This window comes from Erythrolamprus reginae, chromosome 2, assembly GCF_031021105.1.
Source record: "Erythrolamprus reginae isolate rEryReg1 chromosome 2, rEryReg1.hap1, whole genome shotgun sequence".
NCBI lineage: Eukaryota > Metazoa > Chordata > Lepidosauria > Squamata > Dipsadidae > Erythrolamprus > Erythrolamprus reginae.
Genome location: NC_091951.1, coordinates 164,626,190 through 164,645,649, shown reverse-complemented (window position 1 = coordinate 164,645,649; position 19,460 = coordinate 164,626,190). Strand labels below are relative to the sequence as shown.

Genomic DNA, 19,460 nt, shown 5'->3' with positions numbered 1-19,460 from the left:
GTTCATTATATAGAGATTGTTTTGTGGTACATACTTGATTTTTTCTTTAATTCAAACTCTGGGAAATTTTTTTCAGTAGTAACTTCATCAAATTATCTTTTTCTTTTAAGATTTTTCTAAAATTTATTTTAAATTCAGATTGCATAGTTTAAAAAATACATACAATTTATCTAGAGTTCTAGAAACGTATTATGGTGCCTTTCAGAATTCTTAAAAACAAACTTTTTTAAACTCCAGAAGCCTTTATGAATCAGCTTTATTATTATTTATTATCTCTTTTTACTTCTAGTATGATCTTTGAAATGACAGTGCCCTTTCTTTTGCTAAAGACAGATGTCATAAGAAGAGCAACCTCTACGCAGAGCCAATTTTCTAGTTAATTTTTTGTCACTTACTGAATATTTAAGATTTATGTTCAGAAAACAATAAAATGTTTCTGGAGACAATGGGCATGTGGCATTTCTAGAACACTTTTTGAGAATATTCTAACTTTTCAATTTAAAATGACTCACGTAGCCATGGGGCTTTCTGTTGCAACTTGATGAATCTTTCAGGTAAGAAAAACAGAAATGCAACTTGCTTGTTCTCTTTACAATGTCAAGTTTGCTGATTTTTCCATATTCAACAGCACATAATTGGCTTCTTCTCTATACTCTTTTGAATACTTCTGTGCCTGATTTATCTTCTCAATATTTTCTTTCAGGTTGCTTTCTAGGCGTATCCAGTCTAGGTACTCAGGTGATGAATCCTTCACTTTCTCCATCAAACTGTCCTGACATTGGTGAACTGAGTAAATCATCTCCTCTATTGTTGTACTAACTATTCCTTTGGTGGCAAAATTCAATTTCTCCACCTGCTGCTGAGTCTGCTTCAGTTTCTGAGGGACTTCCTCTACTCCCACATCTAGCCAAAACCTGTATCCTTCCATACACACCTGGACATTGTAAGCACCTGAAAAACAAAGAGACGTTAATCTCAAATTAATGATTAAAATCAATTGTTTGAGTCTCAAGAAAGCTTCAAATAGCAGCCAACTGTCAAAGATTTTACAATGCCATGAAATCTAATTATTTCTACTTTATTTGTCAGGGACATAGGTGAATACATATATTTATAGGTGTGTGAGAGAGAGATGTAATAGTAATTTGGTAATATTAAACCAAGATTAGCCAGGCCATTTGCTTGTAATCCTTGGCATAGAACTAGAGGTGTGCTCCTCTGTGAAACAATTCGTATGGATTTTACAGGTAATCCCTTAGGGTTTTTTCCTTGCTACTCATCCAGCATAAAACACTTGATAAGTCTCCCTCAGAGTAAATTCTGAATTCATTTCTTGTCTTTCTTATTTTAGATTTCACAAACACTGAGCAATTCTTCCTTTTGCCATTCTTTCGCAAAGCAGGCATTACAAAGGAAAGATTAGCTTTAAATGCATATGAAGGGATAATATACAGGAAGGTAAATCTAAAGAATAATTTCACTGTGACATGCAATCCAAGCAGTAGAATATTCATCCAGGAAACGGAAAGCTAAAATCCTCAGCATCTTGGTAATTTATTGAGGCAGAAAATCAGGCTGAATTGATCAATGTAAACAATTTTCTCCTGCAAAAAGAATCTGAATCTTGGATTTTGAACTATGTAATTAATCAGTCTAGAATAATAGCACTGAACAATCTGTCTAGGAACAATAACAAGAGAATGCTATTTTGCTATTTTTCTCTCCAAAAACCTCATTGGGTGAGTTGTCAATAACATAAAGCATTGTTTTCTTACCTGAGAGACAAGATGAATAAAAGGGGCTGTGGCCCCCCAAAATACTGAGAGGGGCCAGGTCTTTTAAATCTAATTCAAATTAATCAGTTATTTATTTTTCTACTTATCTTACAACATTTTACAACAACGCTGCAATTAAACTAATTCTGGACAGTGCATAAGTCAATAGGGTTTCCCCCCCCCCCAATCAGATAGTTTATAATTTTATAATTTTTCTGCTATGATTTTCAATATTACAGCTTGGTAACCAAAATTGGAATTTCTGTGGTTATCTCATGCACAACACAGGGTTTTAGTTGTGTAATTCTATAGGAAATCATGGCTATCCATTAGACCATCATTTTCACTGCTATTTCTGTGCTGTATTCAGAATATGTCTGATGGTAATAGTTAAGCATTGACTTGCAATCTGAGTATTCCAGTAAACCTTGGTGAAGAGAGAATGTCTTGGAATGGAGGACCACATCATTTACATGTGAACAAGGAGGAAGATTTTTGGCCACCTCATAAGTATCACCACACAAGTGCAATCCTTTAACCCTGCTGTTCTGGTTGCATATAATATACACTTGTACTAAAAAAAATGTTGATTTTAGCTACTGTAAGTGTTTTTTTATTTTGTTCAGAACCCCCCCCCCCCCCCCCGGCTGTTTGGTATTATGTTTGCTTTATGTATAGACTAGGCTGCAAGTTGTTTTTATACAATGGATTTCTTGCATAAAAGTAGTTGTTTGATTATAAAAACAAGGATGTATAAAAACAAGAATGTAATTTGGAACTTGCAGCCTAGTTTATATATAAATTGAACACAATAGCAAACAGCCGGGGGGGGGGGATTTTCTGAGCAAAATAAATAAATAAACATTAATTTTTCATTTCATTTTTCATTTGTTTATGATCAGCCATGTTCACATTAGTATACTAATGTAATAGGTATTCAAAAAAAACCATTTACATTAGCTAAAATCAACATTTTTTTTAGTCCGGGTCCAAAAAGACCCGGGAACAGTACAAGTGTATAGTCATTGCGCCCAGCAAAAACTAAACAACAACAAACAAACAAAAAAACACTCATAGAAAGAACCTCACAAATGAGACAAAATCATGTAATTTCAAGTTTCAGATATGCAAGGAAAATTTTTTACAGGGTCTCAAACTTTGTTTCAGGTCCAAAAACACCCAAACAGAACATCAGGGTTAAATTTATGTAGTGGATGTTTATTATAAAAAAATGATTTCTTTTAAAAAGCTAAAAACTATTCCATTGTGCAGAACACTGCTCTATTTAAATGGGCAGTATAAGAATCCACATATTCTTATCAACTATTACCACTATCACAGTGCCCAGTGGTATATCAGATCATGCATTATCAGAAATGCTTTATTCTCAAATAGTGCAATAAATATATTTGATTTGCTTTGCTTTGCTTTGCTTTGTTTTCATAGGAACAATATCAAAGATAAGATGTAGGAAGCAGTACAAATACTAGTAGGCTGTGGATTCACTCCAATCATAGAGGACAAAGATTTTTCTCTATAGTATTAGTCTTCTGTTTGTGTGGTCTGATTCTGCTTTGAATATAGAGTATATGATGGAGTATTATGAAATAATGTGAACCTAGATTGGGTCAGCCCCTGTTCCAATCCTATGAATTATAATTAGTGTAGCTAAGCAACCCAAGAACAAGAGGTGAAAATATATTCTTGCTGGCCCTCCTGTACACCAATGTTTTCTCCTTTGATTCAAACTATTTCCCACCAACTTACTATGTTCCTGCAAGATCTTCTCCATGCAAAGAGAAAGACTGCATACGGGTGAACAGTCAAAGGAGTTCCTTATGGTCTGTATAGCTTCTCGGAGAGACAAACAGTGATCTTGCTGCTTATTGAAGGTCTCGGCAATGCTATTGAACAGTGCATCAAGTTCAGGCACATTGACTCGTTTCATGACAAGGGGTGTCTCCTTGGTGAAATTAACTAGAAAAATAGAAGCCACAGTGCTATTTTGAATACAATATCACCAATAAATAAGAGTTCCTAAGTCATTAATAGGAACATATCATTTCTTTGGTTCTCTGCTGTCAGATAGAATCTTCAGTCATATCTCTGGCAAGAACATTTCTATTTAAGATAGAAAAATCCTACTTACATACATTTTTTTGTGTGCACTTACTTAGCTGTTACAAGAGGATATTGGCAATGAACTTTGTGGGGCTTGGCATTGATGCAATTATCTTTTAGCGATAAGGCTTATTATGGTCATACCTGTGATGTAAAATATGTCCAGTTGTGGTCATTAGAGAACAAAGCATTTTATCTGTAAATTTAATTCAGGGGATGTTTAGTCTAGATCAGGAGTCTCTAACCTCCAGACCACAACCCTCTACTGGGATTGGCCTGTATGGAACTGAGTGCGCACAAGTGTGCAGACCTCAACTTGCACAAGTGGAGCCAACTCCTCTCCTCCCACCCAGGCCATCAAGTCATAAAGATTGGGAACATTGGTCTAGAACACATATGGGGCTAAAAGAGTGATTTATCTTTATAACAATGACTGGCTGATATTTTAAAATATATCCCAAGTACTGTCAGTAGCCAGCTGTCATTAATTTTAATTGGGAAACTGGCATTTCAAATCTCTCAACTCAGGTTTGAAAAATCACAGCCATCATATTCACAAGGTAACTTTATCAGAATAAGAAATGGAGCCATAATTAAACCTTGAATTATCCAATTAAAATCAGACCAGTGATTCTATGACAACACAGTTTAGATTACAGTTTATTTTTCAAACTTGCAGAATTGCAATTTTTCCAGACAATGGAATACTTTATCCATTTGCTGGAAGTATTTTCAGCACATGCCAGAAGGAAAGAAGGGAAAACTGAGCTTTTTACTTGCAAACTCCAGTTTCTCTATATTGTGCATCTCTACAGATGAATTAATTCTAAAAATGTTTTTAAAATCACAATTTTTTTGGGGAAACAAATATGTTGAAGAAAGATGAAAAAACTTTTACCTCTAGAAAATTTTGGAGATGATAAAACAATTTGTTTCTCTTTCGGGAAAGGATAATGTAAATCAGATTGAAACCAGCATTCAGGCTGAAACTGCATTTTCAACTGCTCTGCTGATTCGAGATAGATAGATAGATAGATAGATAGATAGATAGATAGATAGGTAGATAGGTAGATAGGTAGATAGGTAGATAGGTAGATAGGTAGATAGGTAGATAGGTAGATAGGTAGAGAGATAGAGAGATAGAGAGATAGAGAGATAGAGAGATAGAGAGATAGAGAGATAGAGAGATAGAGAGATAGAGAGATAGAGAGATAGAGAGATAGAGAGATAGAGAGATAGAGAGATAGAGAGATAGAGAGATAGAGAGATAGAGAGATATTTTTATTTATTTTACTTATTTCTTAAATTTACATTGCCATCTATTCGCCCATGGGCACTCAAGGTGGTTTACAGAATATAAAATCTCATCTGAAATAATAAAAATAATCAAATAAATTAATATAATAAAATCGCCCCCACTGCCATCCAGTAAAAGCAAATCACACAAGCCATTTAATGAGCTCCATTATGCTTGGGTTTCCCAGGCCTGCTGACAGAACCAGGTCAGCAGCACCTTCTGGAAGAGTATTAGAGTAGGTGTCATTCTAATCTCTGGGGGAATGATGTTCCAAAGAGAGGGAGCCACCATGGAGAAGGCCGATCTGGATTCCACCAGGTGTATCTCCCTGGGAGATGAAACTTGTAGCATTCCCTGCCTCTTTGCTCTGATGGGTTATGTAGATATTATCGGCAAGAGACAGTCCCTCAGATAACCTGGTTCCAAGCAATGAAGGTGACAGCCAGCATCTCAAATTGTACCCTGGAAGGAAATCAGCAACCAATGTAGCTCCTGCAGGAGAGGTGATACACATGCACACTGGGATCTGCACAAAACCATGATGGCCTCTGCATTTTGTACTAACTGGAACTTCCAGATGCTCTTCACGGGCAGCCCCATGTAGAACACATAGCTCTCTACATGGGGCTACCTTTGAAGAGTGTTTGGAAACTTCAGATCATGCAGAATGCAGCTGCGAGAGCAATCATGGGCTTCCCTAGGTATGCCCATGTTTTACCAACACTCCGCAGTCTGCATTGGTTGCCGATCAGTTTCTGGTCACAATTCAAAGTGTTGGTTATGACCTATAAAGCCCTTCATGGCATCGGACCAGAATATCTCCGGGACCGCCTTCTGCCGCAATAATCTCAGTGACCAGTTAGGTCCCACAGAGTTGGCCTTCTCTGGGTCCCGTCGACTAAACAATGTTGTCTGGTGGGACCCAGGGGAAGAGCCTTCTCTGTGGTGGCCCCAACCCTCTGGAACCAGCTCCCCCCAGAGATTAGAATTGCCCCCACCTTCCTTGCCTTTCATAAATGTCTTAAAACTCACCTCTGCCATCAGGCATGGGGGAACTGAGATAGCTTCCTCAGGCTTATATAGTTTATGTATGGTATGTTGTGTGCATGTTTTTTAAATTATGGGTTTTTAGTTTTTAAATATTAGATTTGTATTGTACATTGTTTTCTATTACTGCTGTGAGCAGCCCCGAGTGTACGGAGAGGGGCGGCATACAAATTTAATAAATAAATAAATAATAATAATAATAATAGTCAGGACTGGATGTGACTAGGGCATGAGTGACTGTGAGTAGGGATTGTTGGTACAGGAAAGGACATAACCAGTGCACAACTCTGTAACTTAGTAACTCTGTAATTCTGTAACTCAGTTATAGAGGTGCAGACATTGAGTCTGTCATCTGCACCTCTATAATTGTCTGGTTTGGTTCTGCAACCCAGCAAGACAGACACAGACTTCAGAAGATAATAAGACCTGCAGACAAAACAATTGCTATCAACTGTCTTCTATTGAATACCTGTATACTGCATGAGTGAAAAAGAGGGTCATGAAAATATTTACATATTACATATTACATATGTCATATCCTGGACACAAACTGTTTCAACTCCTATCCGCAAAACGATACTATAGAGGAATGCACACCAAAACAACTAAATAGAAGAACATTTTTCCCAAATGCCATCACTCTATTAAACAAATAATTCCCTCACCACTGTCAAATTATTCACAAACGCTGCATTACTATTCTATTAGTTTTCTCATCATTCCTATTACCCACCTCCTCCTACTTATGACTATATGACTTTAACTTGTTGCTTGTATCCTTACAATTTATATTAATATTGATTGTTTCCTGATTGCTTATTTGTACCCTATGACAATCATTAAGTATTGTTGTTCTGGTACGAGATCAACTTTTCCCATTCAGAAAACTCGGCACAATGAGGTATCACAGATTATTTTATTACAGGCATTCTCACAATAACTCACAGTTATGATGGGATTCTTCTGCAGTATAATCTTTCCCATTGTGCAAATAAAAAGAGGTTGAATTGACCCTGGCTCTAGAGGTAGCATCTACATGTTGGCTGGCTTAGTGAGTGAAGACAAAAGACCTGCTGCACACTCCCCATCTGGAATTTGTAAAATTACACTACTAACTAGAGAATAAATTGAAATAAAGAAAGGTGCAACTTAACTATCTAACTAAGATAAACAATGCATAGCATAGGCAATGTAACATAACTATCTAATTGACTAAATAAAGGTCATAGCATAACAGTGTATCTTAACTAAGTAACTAAACAAAGTATATCATGAAACAATGCAAACATTTGAGGTAGACACAAGGCATGCAAAACTTCAGGTTCAGTCTTGAAGCTTGATCTGTCTTTTCAGCAAGACTAGGTCAGTGATATTCTTGATGATAATCTTCTTGATGATAATCTTTTGCACTGGGCAGAACTTGGAGCACAAGTCCCACATGCCAAGAATTTGGAGATGTGTTCTTGTCCCGCAACAGGACAAGGAACAGGTGCATCCGGAACAGGAACACAAACACAAAAAAAGTTAACAGGAGCAGGTGCCATCGGAACTGGATTGGAAAGTGGACCTGGAACAGAACCTGAAACAGAAAATGGAACAGAAAATGGATCAGGTTCCCTCAGGAACACAAACAGGAACAGGCTAACAGGAGCAGGATCGGAAACTGGACCTGGAACTGAAACTGGAACAGAAACTGGAACAGGTTCCACAGGAACAGGAGTAGGAACAGAAGCTGGAAATGGGGCTTGGAAGTTGCACTCCCCGCTGTAGACTCTGGTGTATGCCATGGCTGCTATTGTTCGCATGGATGCATCTGAGAAGACATGCAGCTCTCTTTTCGTCATGGTGGCAGATATGCATTGTACACTGATGCTTTGAAGACTGCTCAGGGAGGTATTTCTCGACTCCGTTTTTTGTTTCTGCTCTGGCTTTTGTGAACGGATGGCAAGTACCACCATTCTTTGTTCTTTTTCGGACACAGGGCAAGTTCAGTGTGTCCATTTTGGATCATCTTATCCATGAACTCCACCAAATGAGTTTTAATTTTGAGCTTCCTGTTCAAATGTCTTCTCAGGTTAAAAGGGCAGGAGGGAGCTGGCTCATGATTTATTATTTAGATTTGTATGCTGCCCCTCTCTGCAGACTCGTTTATTAGGTGGGCATTGAAAGGGCAGTGGTGCAACCCAGCTTCTGCTAGTGCCTTGTTTAAATTCTTCTTCTATGAGCTGTGGAGAACATTTGTCCTCTATTGACATGGCTGTGTCATTGTCTTCCTTGCTGGTCTGGAGTACTGTTACTTCTAGGACAGGTTGTCTTCACAAGTTATGAGTTGTGGAGAGCTGAGCTGGGAAAACATTTGTCCTCCATTGAGGTGGCTGAGTTGTTGTCCTCTTTGTTGTCTCCTTCTTCCTTCCTGGTCTGGCGCACTGTCACTTCTAGGATAGGGTTTTCTTCACAAGCTATGAGCTCTTCTTGACATGGTTCCAAGTGGGGTGGTACTACTTGCTACTTCAGGCGTTGCGATCTGGCTGCAATTACCTAGTAACTTGTCACATTCTAGCAATGGTGGCAGTGTGAATGCTGCACTGCCATCTAATGGTTCTATGCAGTATCCAGTGGTTTTCCTCCCCACCGTGCGCTGGATATCGTATAGTACGCTTCCTCAGTCTGGAGGTCAAAGAGGTCAACAAATGCAGACCTAGATAATGATTGGTTGCTTTGCATGACTATCATCGCATATGGCTTCACGAACTTTTCCAGGCATACCTCTGGGTATATCTGGTGGCCCACGTTCAAGGGGTCTTGCAGGTTTGATGGGGATATCTCAGCTTCAGCATTGAGGTTGCACTTCGCAATTGTTGTAAACCTTCTGGCTGGGACTCCTTCACTGCTGCTGAAGGATGTCCCTGATTACTCTTAGTGTCTTGGTCCATCAGGCTATGTTTTGTAACGGTGAGGGAAGGATCTTGTGATATGGAGCGTGCAATGTCACATGCCTGACCTTTCGGTATCTCTAGTTGTTGAGATTCACCTCCCTGCTGTAGCAAATCTTGTTCTTTTACATAGGCCTTGCCACTGTTGTTTGGGCCCTTCTTCTTACTCATCAAATAGTCAGATTTGGCTATTTCTTTCTTTAGTTTGGCCATTTGTTTCTCATGCTTGGCCTGTGCCCTGGATATTTCTTCCCTTTGTTTGGCTTGAGCTCTGGCCATTTCTTTCTCATGTTTGGCCCATGCTCTGACCCTTTTTTCCTTTAGTCTGGCTATTTTTGCTTCAGCTTGTTCCTCTTCATCTTCGATGGGTTTGAAAAAATGAAATTTGATTAGGAGGAACTTCTCTCGTTCTTTGTTTGTCTGGATAGTTTGTGTGTCCCTTAGAAGATCCTCGTCTTGTAACTTCCATTGTCAATTAGCTGGCATTCACAGTTTTTCATGTAGTGACCGAATGCAACATGGGGAAAGCTCTTCTTCCTTGATGTTGGAGAGATATAACAATTTCTTCCAAAGTGTTTCCATATTTTGGTAGTACTTGTTCCCTTCCTCTGCCATGAGATGAACTTTTCCCACTTCATATTCAGGTACTGTTCCACAGCCACTAGGAGGTGCTGTTGGCATTCAAGAGTGGGCGGTGCTTGGGTTTTGCTCTTTGCTGTCCACTGCTTGCTGTTGCTTTGCTTTACTTCCTGCGGGCTGGTTTGTTAGGCTGAGCTTTGTTTGCTTTGCTTTGCTTGGCTTGGCTTACCTTTGTTGGGCTTTGCTTGGCTTGCTGAGGTTCACTTTGCTAGGCTTACTTGGGCTTTGCTTGGCTTGCTTAAGTTTGCTTTGCTAGGTTTATTTGGGCTTTGCCTGGCTTGCTTTGGTGCGCTTTGCTAGCCTTGCTTGGGCTTGGGCGTATTCAAGTGGATTTCCACTTTGACCAGCAGATGGCGTTGTTTGCTTGTTAAGGCTTGGGTGCACTAGCCCTTTAATTCCTTTGCTTAAAAGGCATCACATGCTGTTTTCTAGAGCAAGCATTCAATTCAAACAATGTCATTTGGTGGGACCCAGGGGAAGAGCCTTCTCTGTGATGGCCCCAACCCTCTGGAACCAACTCAAAAATAAATAAATAAATAAATAAATAAATAAATAAATAAATAAATAAATAAATAAATAAATAAATAAATAAATAAATAAATAAATAAATAAATAAATAAATAAATAAATAAATAAATTCCCCAAGAAACCTTCCCAGGCCCAATTATAGGGACCGCCTTCTGCTGCACGAATCCCAGTGACCAGTTAGGTCCCACAGAGTGGGCCTTCTCCGGGTCCCGTCAACTAAACAATGTCCTTTGGCAGGACCCAGGGGAAGAGCCTTCTCTGTGGCGGCCCCGGCCCTTTGGAACCAACTCCCCCCAGAGATTAGAATTGGGGGAACTGAGATATTCTTTCCCCCTAGGCCTTTACAATTTACGCATGGTATGTCTGTATGTATGTTTGGTTTTTATAATAAGGGTTTTTTTTAGTTATTTTGGGATTGGATTGTTACATGCTGTTTATATCATTGTTGTTAGCCGCCCCGAGTCTACGGAGAGGGGCAGCATACAAATCCAATAAATAATAAATTCAGAAAATTGCAGAAGCAAGATTGCAGAAGGTAGCCAGAAAAGTAACCAGAAGGCCTGCTTTGCCTGCTATGTATGTATGGTCTTACAATATCTCCTGAAGTTCACACAATCCCAAACTCCTATCCACCAGTTATACCTCAGAAAATCCCAATGGCAGACTGCCACTCTCCACAGCCGTATTAACTACATGAGTAATCCCAGCTGCTGACAAAGGCCAGTGAAGCTTGTTTCTTCTATCAGCTCTGCCTCCATCAGATAACCCACACCTCCATTCAGCTGCAGCTGCTGACTCTTGGACTCTCAGACCAGGGTTTAGCTTCAGCCAAGGGAGTCCAGGAGGACACCAGGGAAGCCACACATCCACCTCCTCTTCTCCGTCTCTCTGTCTCACTGTCCAACTGCACAGTGCTTCAGATCACCATCTGCAAACACATGCAGCCACTGTCATCATCTTTATAAATAGGTAGGTAGGTAGGTAAATAGATAGATAAGTAGGTAGATATATAGCTAGATAGATGATAAATTTGGATGACAGGTGCTCAATTACATTAAATTCACATAAAAGTTGTATAATTAATAATATATGTCGATATATTGATGCAAATTAAGATGTATTTGTTCTTCCTTTTTTATTTTTGTAATATAATTTTTAAAAATTGTGATTGTGGAGAAAAAGATTTACACTTTCAAAATGATTTTTGACAACATCAACTACAATTAATCATACTTCCATTTATCTATAATATTGAACATACCTGGAAAATAAATGAAAAACATTTAAATAACTCAGAGCTTTACCATTTCTGATCCTTTCACATTTTGTTGAGTGTTGAGGATTCAGAGGTTCCCTCTGTGTAAAAAAAAAAAAGGTGGTTAAAAGTAAATGCATTCACCCTGCCTCCATTTTTTTTAGACACTGCCAATCTTTGGAGTCAGATGCTTTGTGCCTCTAGATATATATCTTATTTTGTGAAATGTTACATCTATTATTATTAAACTTTGGCTAAGTTGAGCCGTTTCTCTTAATATTGAGTCACAGAGGTGCAGTGGTTAGAATGCAAAATTGCAGATTGACTCTGCTTACTGTAGAGTTTGATTCTGACCAGCTCAAGATTGACCCAGCTTTTTATCATTCTAAGGTTGGTAAAATGAGGATCCAGATTGTTGAGGGCAATATGCTGATTCTGTAAACTGCTTAGAGAGGGATGCAAAAGCACTATGGAGTCTTAAGTGCTATTGCTATTATAAATTTGATCATTTACTTAATAACTATTAGGTGAAGTGGGATTCTGGGCTCATAAAATTTTGTTCAAACAGGACTTTATTTATTAGATTACTAATGCCTGACTGGCGGTTTAAACCGGCTGCCAAAATTGCCCCCGGAGCCGGGGGACGCTGCGTTCGGCTCCAAAGAGGTGCACTGCTTTCTGGAGGCAAGGGGAGGTCCTAGATCGCCCTACTTAAGGGCGATCCGAACAGGACTTCCCCCTTGCTGGGATAGACTGCCGAAGCGAACACCTGCCCGCCCTCCGCTATCAACAGTGTGTCTTTAGGAGGTCGCTTCGGGGCCGAATAGGAATTTTTTGCAGCCTCCCCTTTAGAGGCGGCCGTTTTTTCGCCTATTCTACACTGACGGTACGGATGGAATGGTTAGGGGGTGCGGCGCACATAGATTTTAGACCTAGGCTTCCCTTTGGTCACTGGGGTTTGGCAGGTTGGGGCGGAAATGGGCAATAGAAGCGACCGTGCATGTTCGTTTGGGCATCTTTTAAAAGGGTGATGGACCGCCTCTCTCCAGGAACTAGAGGTTAGAACAATGTCGGGGATTGGAGAGAGGATGCCCATGGGACTCACCGGATGCAATTTCCCTTGGGGGATTGGAGGGTGAGCTCCTCCCACACGCCAAAGGGGCGTGGCTCCGATCCAGGTGAAGGTGGCTACCTTCACCTGGTTCAGCAAGGAGTTATGCCCAACGTTGCCAAGGAAGGTTCTGGCAGGAATTTCCACCCCGTTAGTTTTGGCCTCTGTAGGTCCTTAGTTATAGTTGAATTTAAATATTTAAATTTACGTATTTAAAGTTACGTTATTTAAATTTATGTTAATTTAATAAAGTGACCCTTTATTTAATCCATACAATGTCTCAGCGTCTTTACTCCGCTTCCGGGGCAATAGCTGTCCATCTCAGCAAGAGACATTGCCTCTCCTATATAATGGAATGGAGTTCAAGCTATAGCGTCTACTTGTTTTATACAGGCATTGAGCTTTGACTTAAGGATCCAATTTCTGATTTAGGAATGTTAGATGGCAACCTTCTGCACATAACCAGAGTATGACATCTTAAATATTTATTGATTTACAGGAATTATATGGCTGCCTATATCATGGAATGATTCTAGATGGTTCATAATAACCCATAAAACATACTTAAAAGCAAATGTATCCTTTCTCCGGGCGCCAGACCAAACATCTTGACAGCTTAATTTAACCCCCATCTAAGCCCAATGCTTATGGGAAAAGCCGGATCTTCACAGATCTCCAGAAGGGCATACATAACCTGCACTTCCATTTTTTTTCCTGTCTTCTACTTTTCCTGTCTTCTGCAAAAAGCATGACCCTCTTATAAGGCAATGTGTTGGAAGTTTTGGATTCCAATTCCCATCAGTTTCAGCCAACAAGAATAACTGTCAGGAATGATGGGAGTGAATTCAGACAAGATAATTATTTCCTTACTAATGATTTTTGCTGATGTTAGATTGCGGTGGGAATAAAGTGCTGAGTTGTAGGAGTAGTTCAGCACCTTTACTGAACTTAAAAGCCCACTTTTAAGGGCTTGCCTGTAGCCCAGCTGACCAATGGCAGCAGTTTATTTCTCCTGCTGCTAGATTAGCCAATTAGGGGTGGTTATGCAAATCCATGCTACGTACAGCCATACAAAACAGGTGATTTCTTGCCCTGCTTTCCCAAAGCATATATAAGTAGTGAATCATCACTGATTACAATAGTTTTAAAAGATAGCACTACTAATAATAGTGGGTAATAGTGGGTAATAAAGTACAAGATCTCAAACAGTTTGGATCTGGCCCTTGTTTACCTGATTGGAGAGCAGATATGTATGTGTGTAAATATAATTTCTCTAAAAATGGTAAGAGATGTCTACAAAAAATTGGCGCAAGTTAAAATCTATAGTTCTGTAACCGAATTTTTCCTTGTGGTCATTGCAGCAGTACAGAATTTTGCCACTACATGCATGGTAGCCGGGCTTGCGTCCTGGAGGAGATAGCCTATATTCAAATTGTCTACCCTCCCTGGTAATCTCTCTAATAAGGGGAGAATATACATTGACCTATAAACTCTGTATAACTCAGTACAATAAAATGTGTGGTATCTTCAACTTCACTTTACCACATATACATAGGCTGCTATTGGAGTCTCCTTAACCCTGGAGAAGTGCTAAGGGGAGGGTCTGGCTCTGAAGAATGCTGTTCTAAGTTTTGAGAAGATCAGGCCCTTTAAATATTGTGCTGGTTTCCATACACCCTGTTTAATTTTGTTCCTACTGTCCAGAGGCATCCCATTTACTTTTAAGTGGAACTCCATGCCTTTTATTCTATTAATAACTACTTGCTTAGCTTGGTCAAAGCCTCGGAATATTAAAAATACTGGGGAGAGCCCATAACAGTCCAGCTTGTGGTCTATTGCCTGTTTCCAAAGGGAGGTGGAGTTTATTTATTTTATTTATATATATTTGTCAGGCAATTTTAGGATGGTAATTTGTATAAACATAACATTAGAAAAGTAATGATAAAAGACTATAGGACAGTAGGACAGGGACGGTAAGCACAATGGTGCGCTTATGCACGCCCCTTACAGACCTCTTAGAAAGGGGGAGAGGTCAATTGTAGATCAGTCAACACTAACAGTGTCAGTCTCTCTTCAGAGAAATGCATTTTTAGCCAATAGATAATCATCAGCTTCCAGGCTCTTACATGAAGTTAAGGCATACCCAATGAAGGGCTACCAAAAATTTTACTACCACACTGTGGCTGTGGCTTATGCAGGACACCCTGCATTTTCTTTCAACATCTTTCAGTGCAAATTGGGTGCTCTGGGGTGGAGCTCCATTTTTACTACCCCACTGCACCCCCCCCCCCCCCAAGTCCGGGCAGCAGCCCACCCCAAGGCATACCCATCTCAATCCTTAACTGGGTGTTTGAAGTTCCTTTGGGTGCAGCTAAAATGATTCGCAAGAATTTTGTTTCTAGCAAAAATTTGCAAAGATTACTGTTTGTGCCTCATATAGAATTTGAGCCAATGTTTTGGCCTCAAACAGTTTTAAGGCAGCAGGTACTTATTGACCTCCATCTGTGTAAAAGAGATGTTTAATTGGATTTGAAAACTATGGGCTGATTGAAATATATAGTCCAGGTGTGCCTGCCATGTACCTTGTGAGTGGAAAACCACCCCAAGGTATTTAAATGTCCTAACCTGTTCTAAATTATGTCCTCCTATTTTCCAGGAGTATTGAATAGGTCTTTTAGCAAAAACTAAAATTTTTGATTTGTCAAAATTAAGGACCAACTTATTCTGTCTACAATATCCTAGTGTTGTGGTAATTGCTATCTATGGGAGGTTGTGAGATATTAGCAGCAGCATCGGCATATAGGAGTATCAGGAGTTTACATTGTGCTAAATTAAGACGATGTAAATTAGGGTTCTGTAAAAGATCATTTAGAAATTAAAAGGGGAGAAGGATAGAATGCTGAACCACTTTTTGTACCATTCCATCCTTCCGAGATAGGTAAAATGAGGACCCGGATTGTGAGGGGAACATGCTTGCTCTGTTAAAATGTGCTTTTGCTAACATGTTGTAATCTGCCTGAGTCTAAGGAGAAGAGTGGCATTAAAAAAAATCAAATGAATGAATGAATGAATGAATGAATAAATAAGTAAACAAACAAACAAACAAGCCAGTTGGGATACAATTTTTGTATGAGGAAAAGGAGGCATTTATCCATATTAATAATTTTTCCCAGATTGTGTTTCCAGATATTGATTATTGATTATGATTATTGATATCAAAACATTGTAGGGGGTCTAGCCCAAACATCTACATGGTGCAATGATGCTACTCAAAGCCAACGTTCCAATGACTGCAGAAACACATACTGTGATCACATGATCACATTTTGGGTTCAATTTTATGGTTGTTTGCAGCATCCTGTGGTTACATGACCACGATTTTTGACATTTTTGCCAGTTTCTGCTGTAGTGCTGCCCTGTTTTTCACACATACATGCATGCACAGCATGTTCTGACCTAAGCATTCCCAAACCACGAAGCAGACTTCTTGTGCCGACAAAAGCCCCTTTTTATTAAGTTACTGTGAATTTCTCTCATTCACATCCAACAAAGTCTTTCAAGAGAGCATTTACAGTCACAGACCTTATCTGCTTGGAGAGCTTTCAGGCCAATATCTTCAAAACTTAGCAAGAAATCTCTGGGAATAGCAAACCAATTAAGCGAACTAATTGTGTCCTCCAAACTCCCCTTCCCTTTCACTCCTTCCATTTCAACCCAGGTGGGTGGGCATAGGATGGCCTTGAACCACCCTTGAACCACTCAAAACAATGCTTTGTGGCTGCATCTGTTCCCTCATGAAAATCACCCGTCCCAAATTCCCATAAACATCAGGCCTTCTATAGGTAGTGTGGCAAGCACACTACCAACTTCTGCACTGGGTTGAAAGTCAGACTGCCCTGTCCCCATCTCTGCCTCCAAAGCAGAGCACTCGTCAGATCCCAGGACTGGTCCATGTTCCTCTCCAAACTCCTCACTATCTGAACCTTCTGCCAGCTCTGCTGGATGCTGGCGGGCCACAACACAGCAAGAGTTCTAAAGGTGATAAAACTCAAATCCTTCAAATAGGTCCTTAGAAAGCATCCACACTGCACAGGTTTGGATTCTGAGCTGAGCATGACAAGAATCACTGGATAAGCTGAGTCCAAAGGGCACACACAAAGTCCAGGGAAGCAATCCACAAGTCAATGGCATACAAGGCAAGGAATTGGGCACGTTGCACCAGCAATGCTCAAGTCCTCTAAAGAGGATTAAGTAGGTGACGGTGGTGCAGCTCTTCACAAGGCGTGAAGTTGCCTCCTTGTGAGTCGTCTAAGCAACTGGCATGGTGCCTGTCTCCTTTCTGCCCTACATGTCCTTGGATCAGGAGGAGCTGTGGATTCAGTATTGGGAAACCACTTACTGCACTAACCAGATGGTCCTCGTGGCCAGCACAGGTGTGTGCGCTCCTGACACATGTGTGTGCATGCCCCCCATGACATTTGGTTTCTGTGCATGCGTAGCAAGCCAAATCTCATGAGATCTTGGCTATTGTTGCCTATATTTTGGCTTCTGCACATGCACAGAAGCAAAAAATGGTGAAAATAACCAAAATTTCATGAGCGCAAGCAAAGTTTGGGCTATTTTTGCTGGTATTTTTGCTTCTATGCATGTGCAGAAGCAAAAAAGGGCAAATTTCGGCCCAGAAATCTGTCCATTGTGCTGTTCCCGGGCTGAAATTTATTGGCGTGCCATTCTCGGGCCATTTCCACTGGCTGGATGGTGTTCCCTCTCCCCCATATGGGGAGAGGAGCCCATGACTGGGTGGATTCCATCTCTTCATTGCTAACTTTTGATAGCTGTTCTTGGCCCTTGCCTGAAACTCCCTGGCCAACTCTCTGCAGCTGCAGCTCACCTCATTCAGCCTCAACCTTTCGCTCATCCCATTGATCTGACTGAGGCTGCTCTGTCAGCTAGCACTCTCCAACCCCTGATATGGACCATTGCATGGCACTGTGTTTTCCCCTGCAGGATTTCCAAATTCTTCCTCCTCTTCCAAACTCATGTCCAGAGAAGGTTCCAGGGACAGATTCATGAGAGATGTTTATGTCCAGTTTCTGGCAAAAACGACCATTTTTTTAAAAAAGGATTTGTTTAATGAGTGCTGTATTCACTTAATGAAAACAGCAAAAGAAAAAAAAAGGTCACATGGTGTTCTGTCTGGGTCACTCCAGAAGCCAATACCAACCCAAAAAGAGAAGCCAGACACACTGGTAAAAGGCAAAGGCAGTTTTATAAAATTCAAGAAAAACACAGGTAACAGAAAATGTCCTTACAAAGAGGAAAATGCTGCATCTTCAGATATATTCACGAAGGCCAAAAGTCCATGCAGCAATACAGAATTCTTGCTGCCAAGCCAAGGCTGTAGATAGCAGACGTATACCTCCCACGGGTCTTCCAAAGCTGCTGGGCCACAAGCCAAGAACAGAGACGCCGAGAAACAAGACAGGATAACGCCACGCCAAGCTGATAACACTCCACATGGCTTCAAGGGCTTGCCTGCCTTTTAAACCCTGCTGATGAGGACCACACCCAAACCCAGCTGTTTCTACTTCAATGGTGAAAATATCTCTTTAACTGCTCCTTTCGTTGCTCTGAACATCGCTGTCTCATGTCAATGACAGCTTGTGCGTCATCACCTAATGACTCCAAGCTACTGGCTGGGGAGAGCCCCCCCCGGGCTCTCATGCTGTTCTCCTTCATCCCATTCCTGATTTTCCTCTCCCCCGTCCGACTGTTCAGCCCCCTCCTCTGCGCTGTCATCCTCCTCCGGGCATGGAGCCAGCAGAGACACAGCTGGTCCCTGAGCAGCCTCAGGCTGAATCACAACACATCGTGACCTACAATTTATGACTGTAATTTTGAGTTCAGTAATGGCTGTAAACACAAGTAGAAGACTATCTATAACCCCCAATACTAGGGCTTTTCCATCCTCCAACCTGCTTACTAGAATTCAAATTTTCTTACTCATCACAAACACCCAGAACCCATCTCCCAGCTTTGTTTTCCCCTCCCAAATAGGTTGGCCTAACCTTGTTGCCATTTGGATTTGGTAACAAGGGTGATAAAAGCTTCAGGGGTGTTTGCTTTGCTTTTTCCATTCCGCTTGTTCTCTTACCTCTCTTGAAGGCTGGGTGATCAAGGGGCAACAGGCGAAGCAGCAGGAAAAGGCCATTTTTATCAAAATGAGATGGAGTATATTCAGAGATCTGCTTGGACAGCCCCCCCTGGAATCTTCTCGTACATCAGCTTTGGTAGTAAATGTCAAAACATTTCAAAGACTTTTAAACAACATTGCTCTCGCGCAATGCAAACAAAGGAAGTTATCTTTTTCTTTTCTTTTCTCCGGAAAAGACAGTCTTTTCCCCGAGACTTGAAAGGTGTATTTCTGTTCATGGGCCAAGTCATCTCGAACAAGTCTAACTGGTTTCTCAGCAATTACTTTCTGCATAGTTAAAGAAGCCCTTTGTACTGGAAAAGGGACTTCCTCTAGAGTGGCTTTCCTGGAATGTACCATTATTCCAAGAAGGGGTGTGTGGGTATCTGTATGTGAGAGTGAAGCAGACAGTGCAAACCAATATACTACAATAATAACTGAGTGAAATGTAGTCCTTCAAATCTTTGTTAAAATAGTCGCAGATCTGCTGAATCTCATTCATTAAAAAAAAACCTTTTAAAATCTATATTTCTATTATACTTGCTTTTCATCAACAGTTTT

The 19,460-nt window shown here is 40.4% G+C and overlaps 1 protein-coding gene across 2 annotated transcripts; it reads right to left on the bottom strand.

Annotated features, from left to right (window-relative positions):
* Nucleotides 1–240: 240 nt before the first annotated feature.
* LOC139158658 (uncharacterized) lies at nucleotides 241–19,152 on the bottom strand. 2 transcript variants are annotated; one of them, XM_070735978.1, is made up of 4 exons: nucleotides 18,861–19,152; nucleotides 11,602–11,696; nucleotides 3,543–3,752; nucleotides 241–951 (listed from the first exon to the last, which is right to left on the bottom strand). In XM_070735978.1, exons 2-4 carry the CDS (start codon nucleotides 11,621–11,623, stop codon nucleotides 590–592), a joined length of 594 nt encoding a protein of 197 aa, XP_070592079.1. In that variant the 5' UTR covers nucleotides 11,624–11,696; nucleotides 18,861–19,152; the 3' UTR covers nucleotides 241–589. The 2 variants fall into 2 exon arrangements, with proteins under 2 accessions (XP_070592079.1, XP_070592078.1); XM_070735977.1 differs by having other exon boundaries at nucleotides 11,645–11,696.
* Nucleotides 19,153–19,460: the final 308 nt, after the last annotated feature.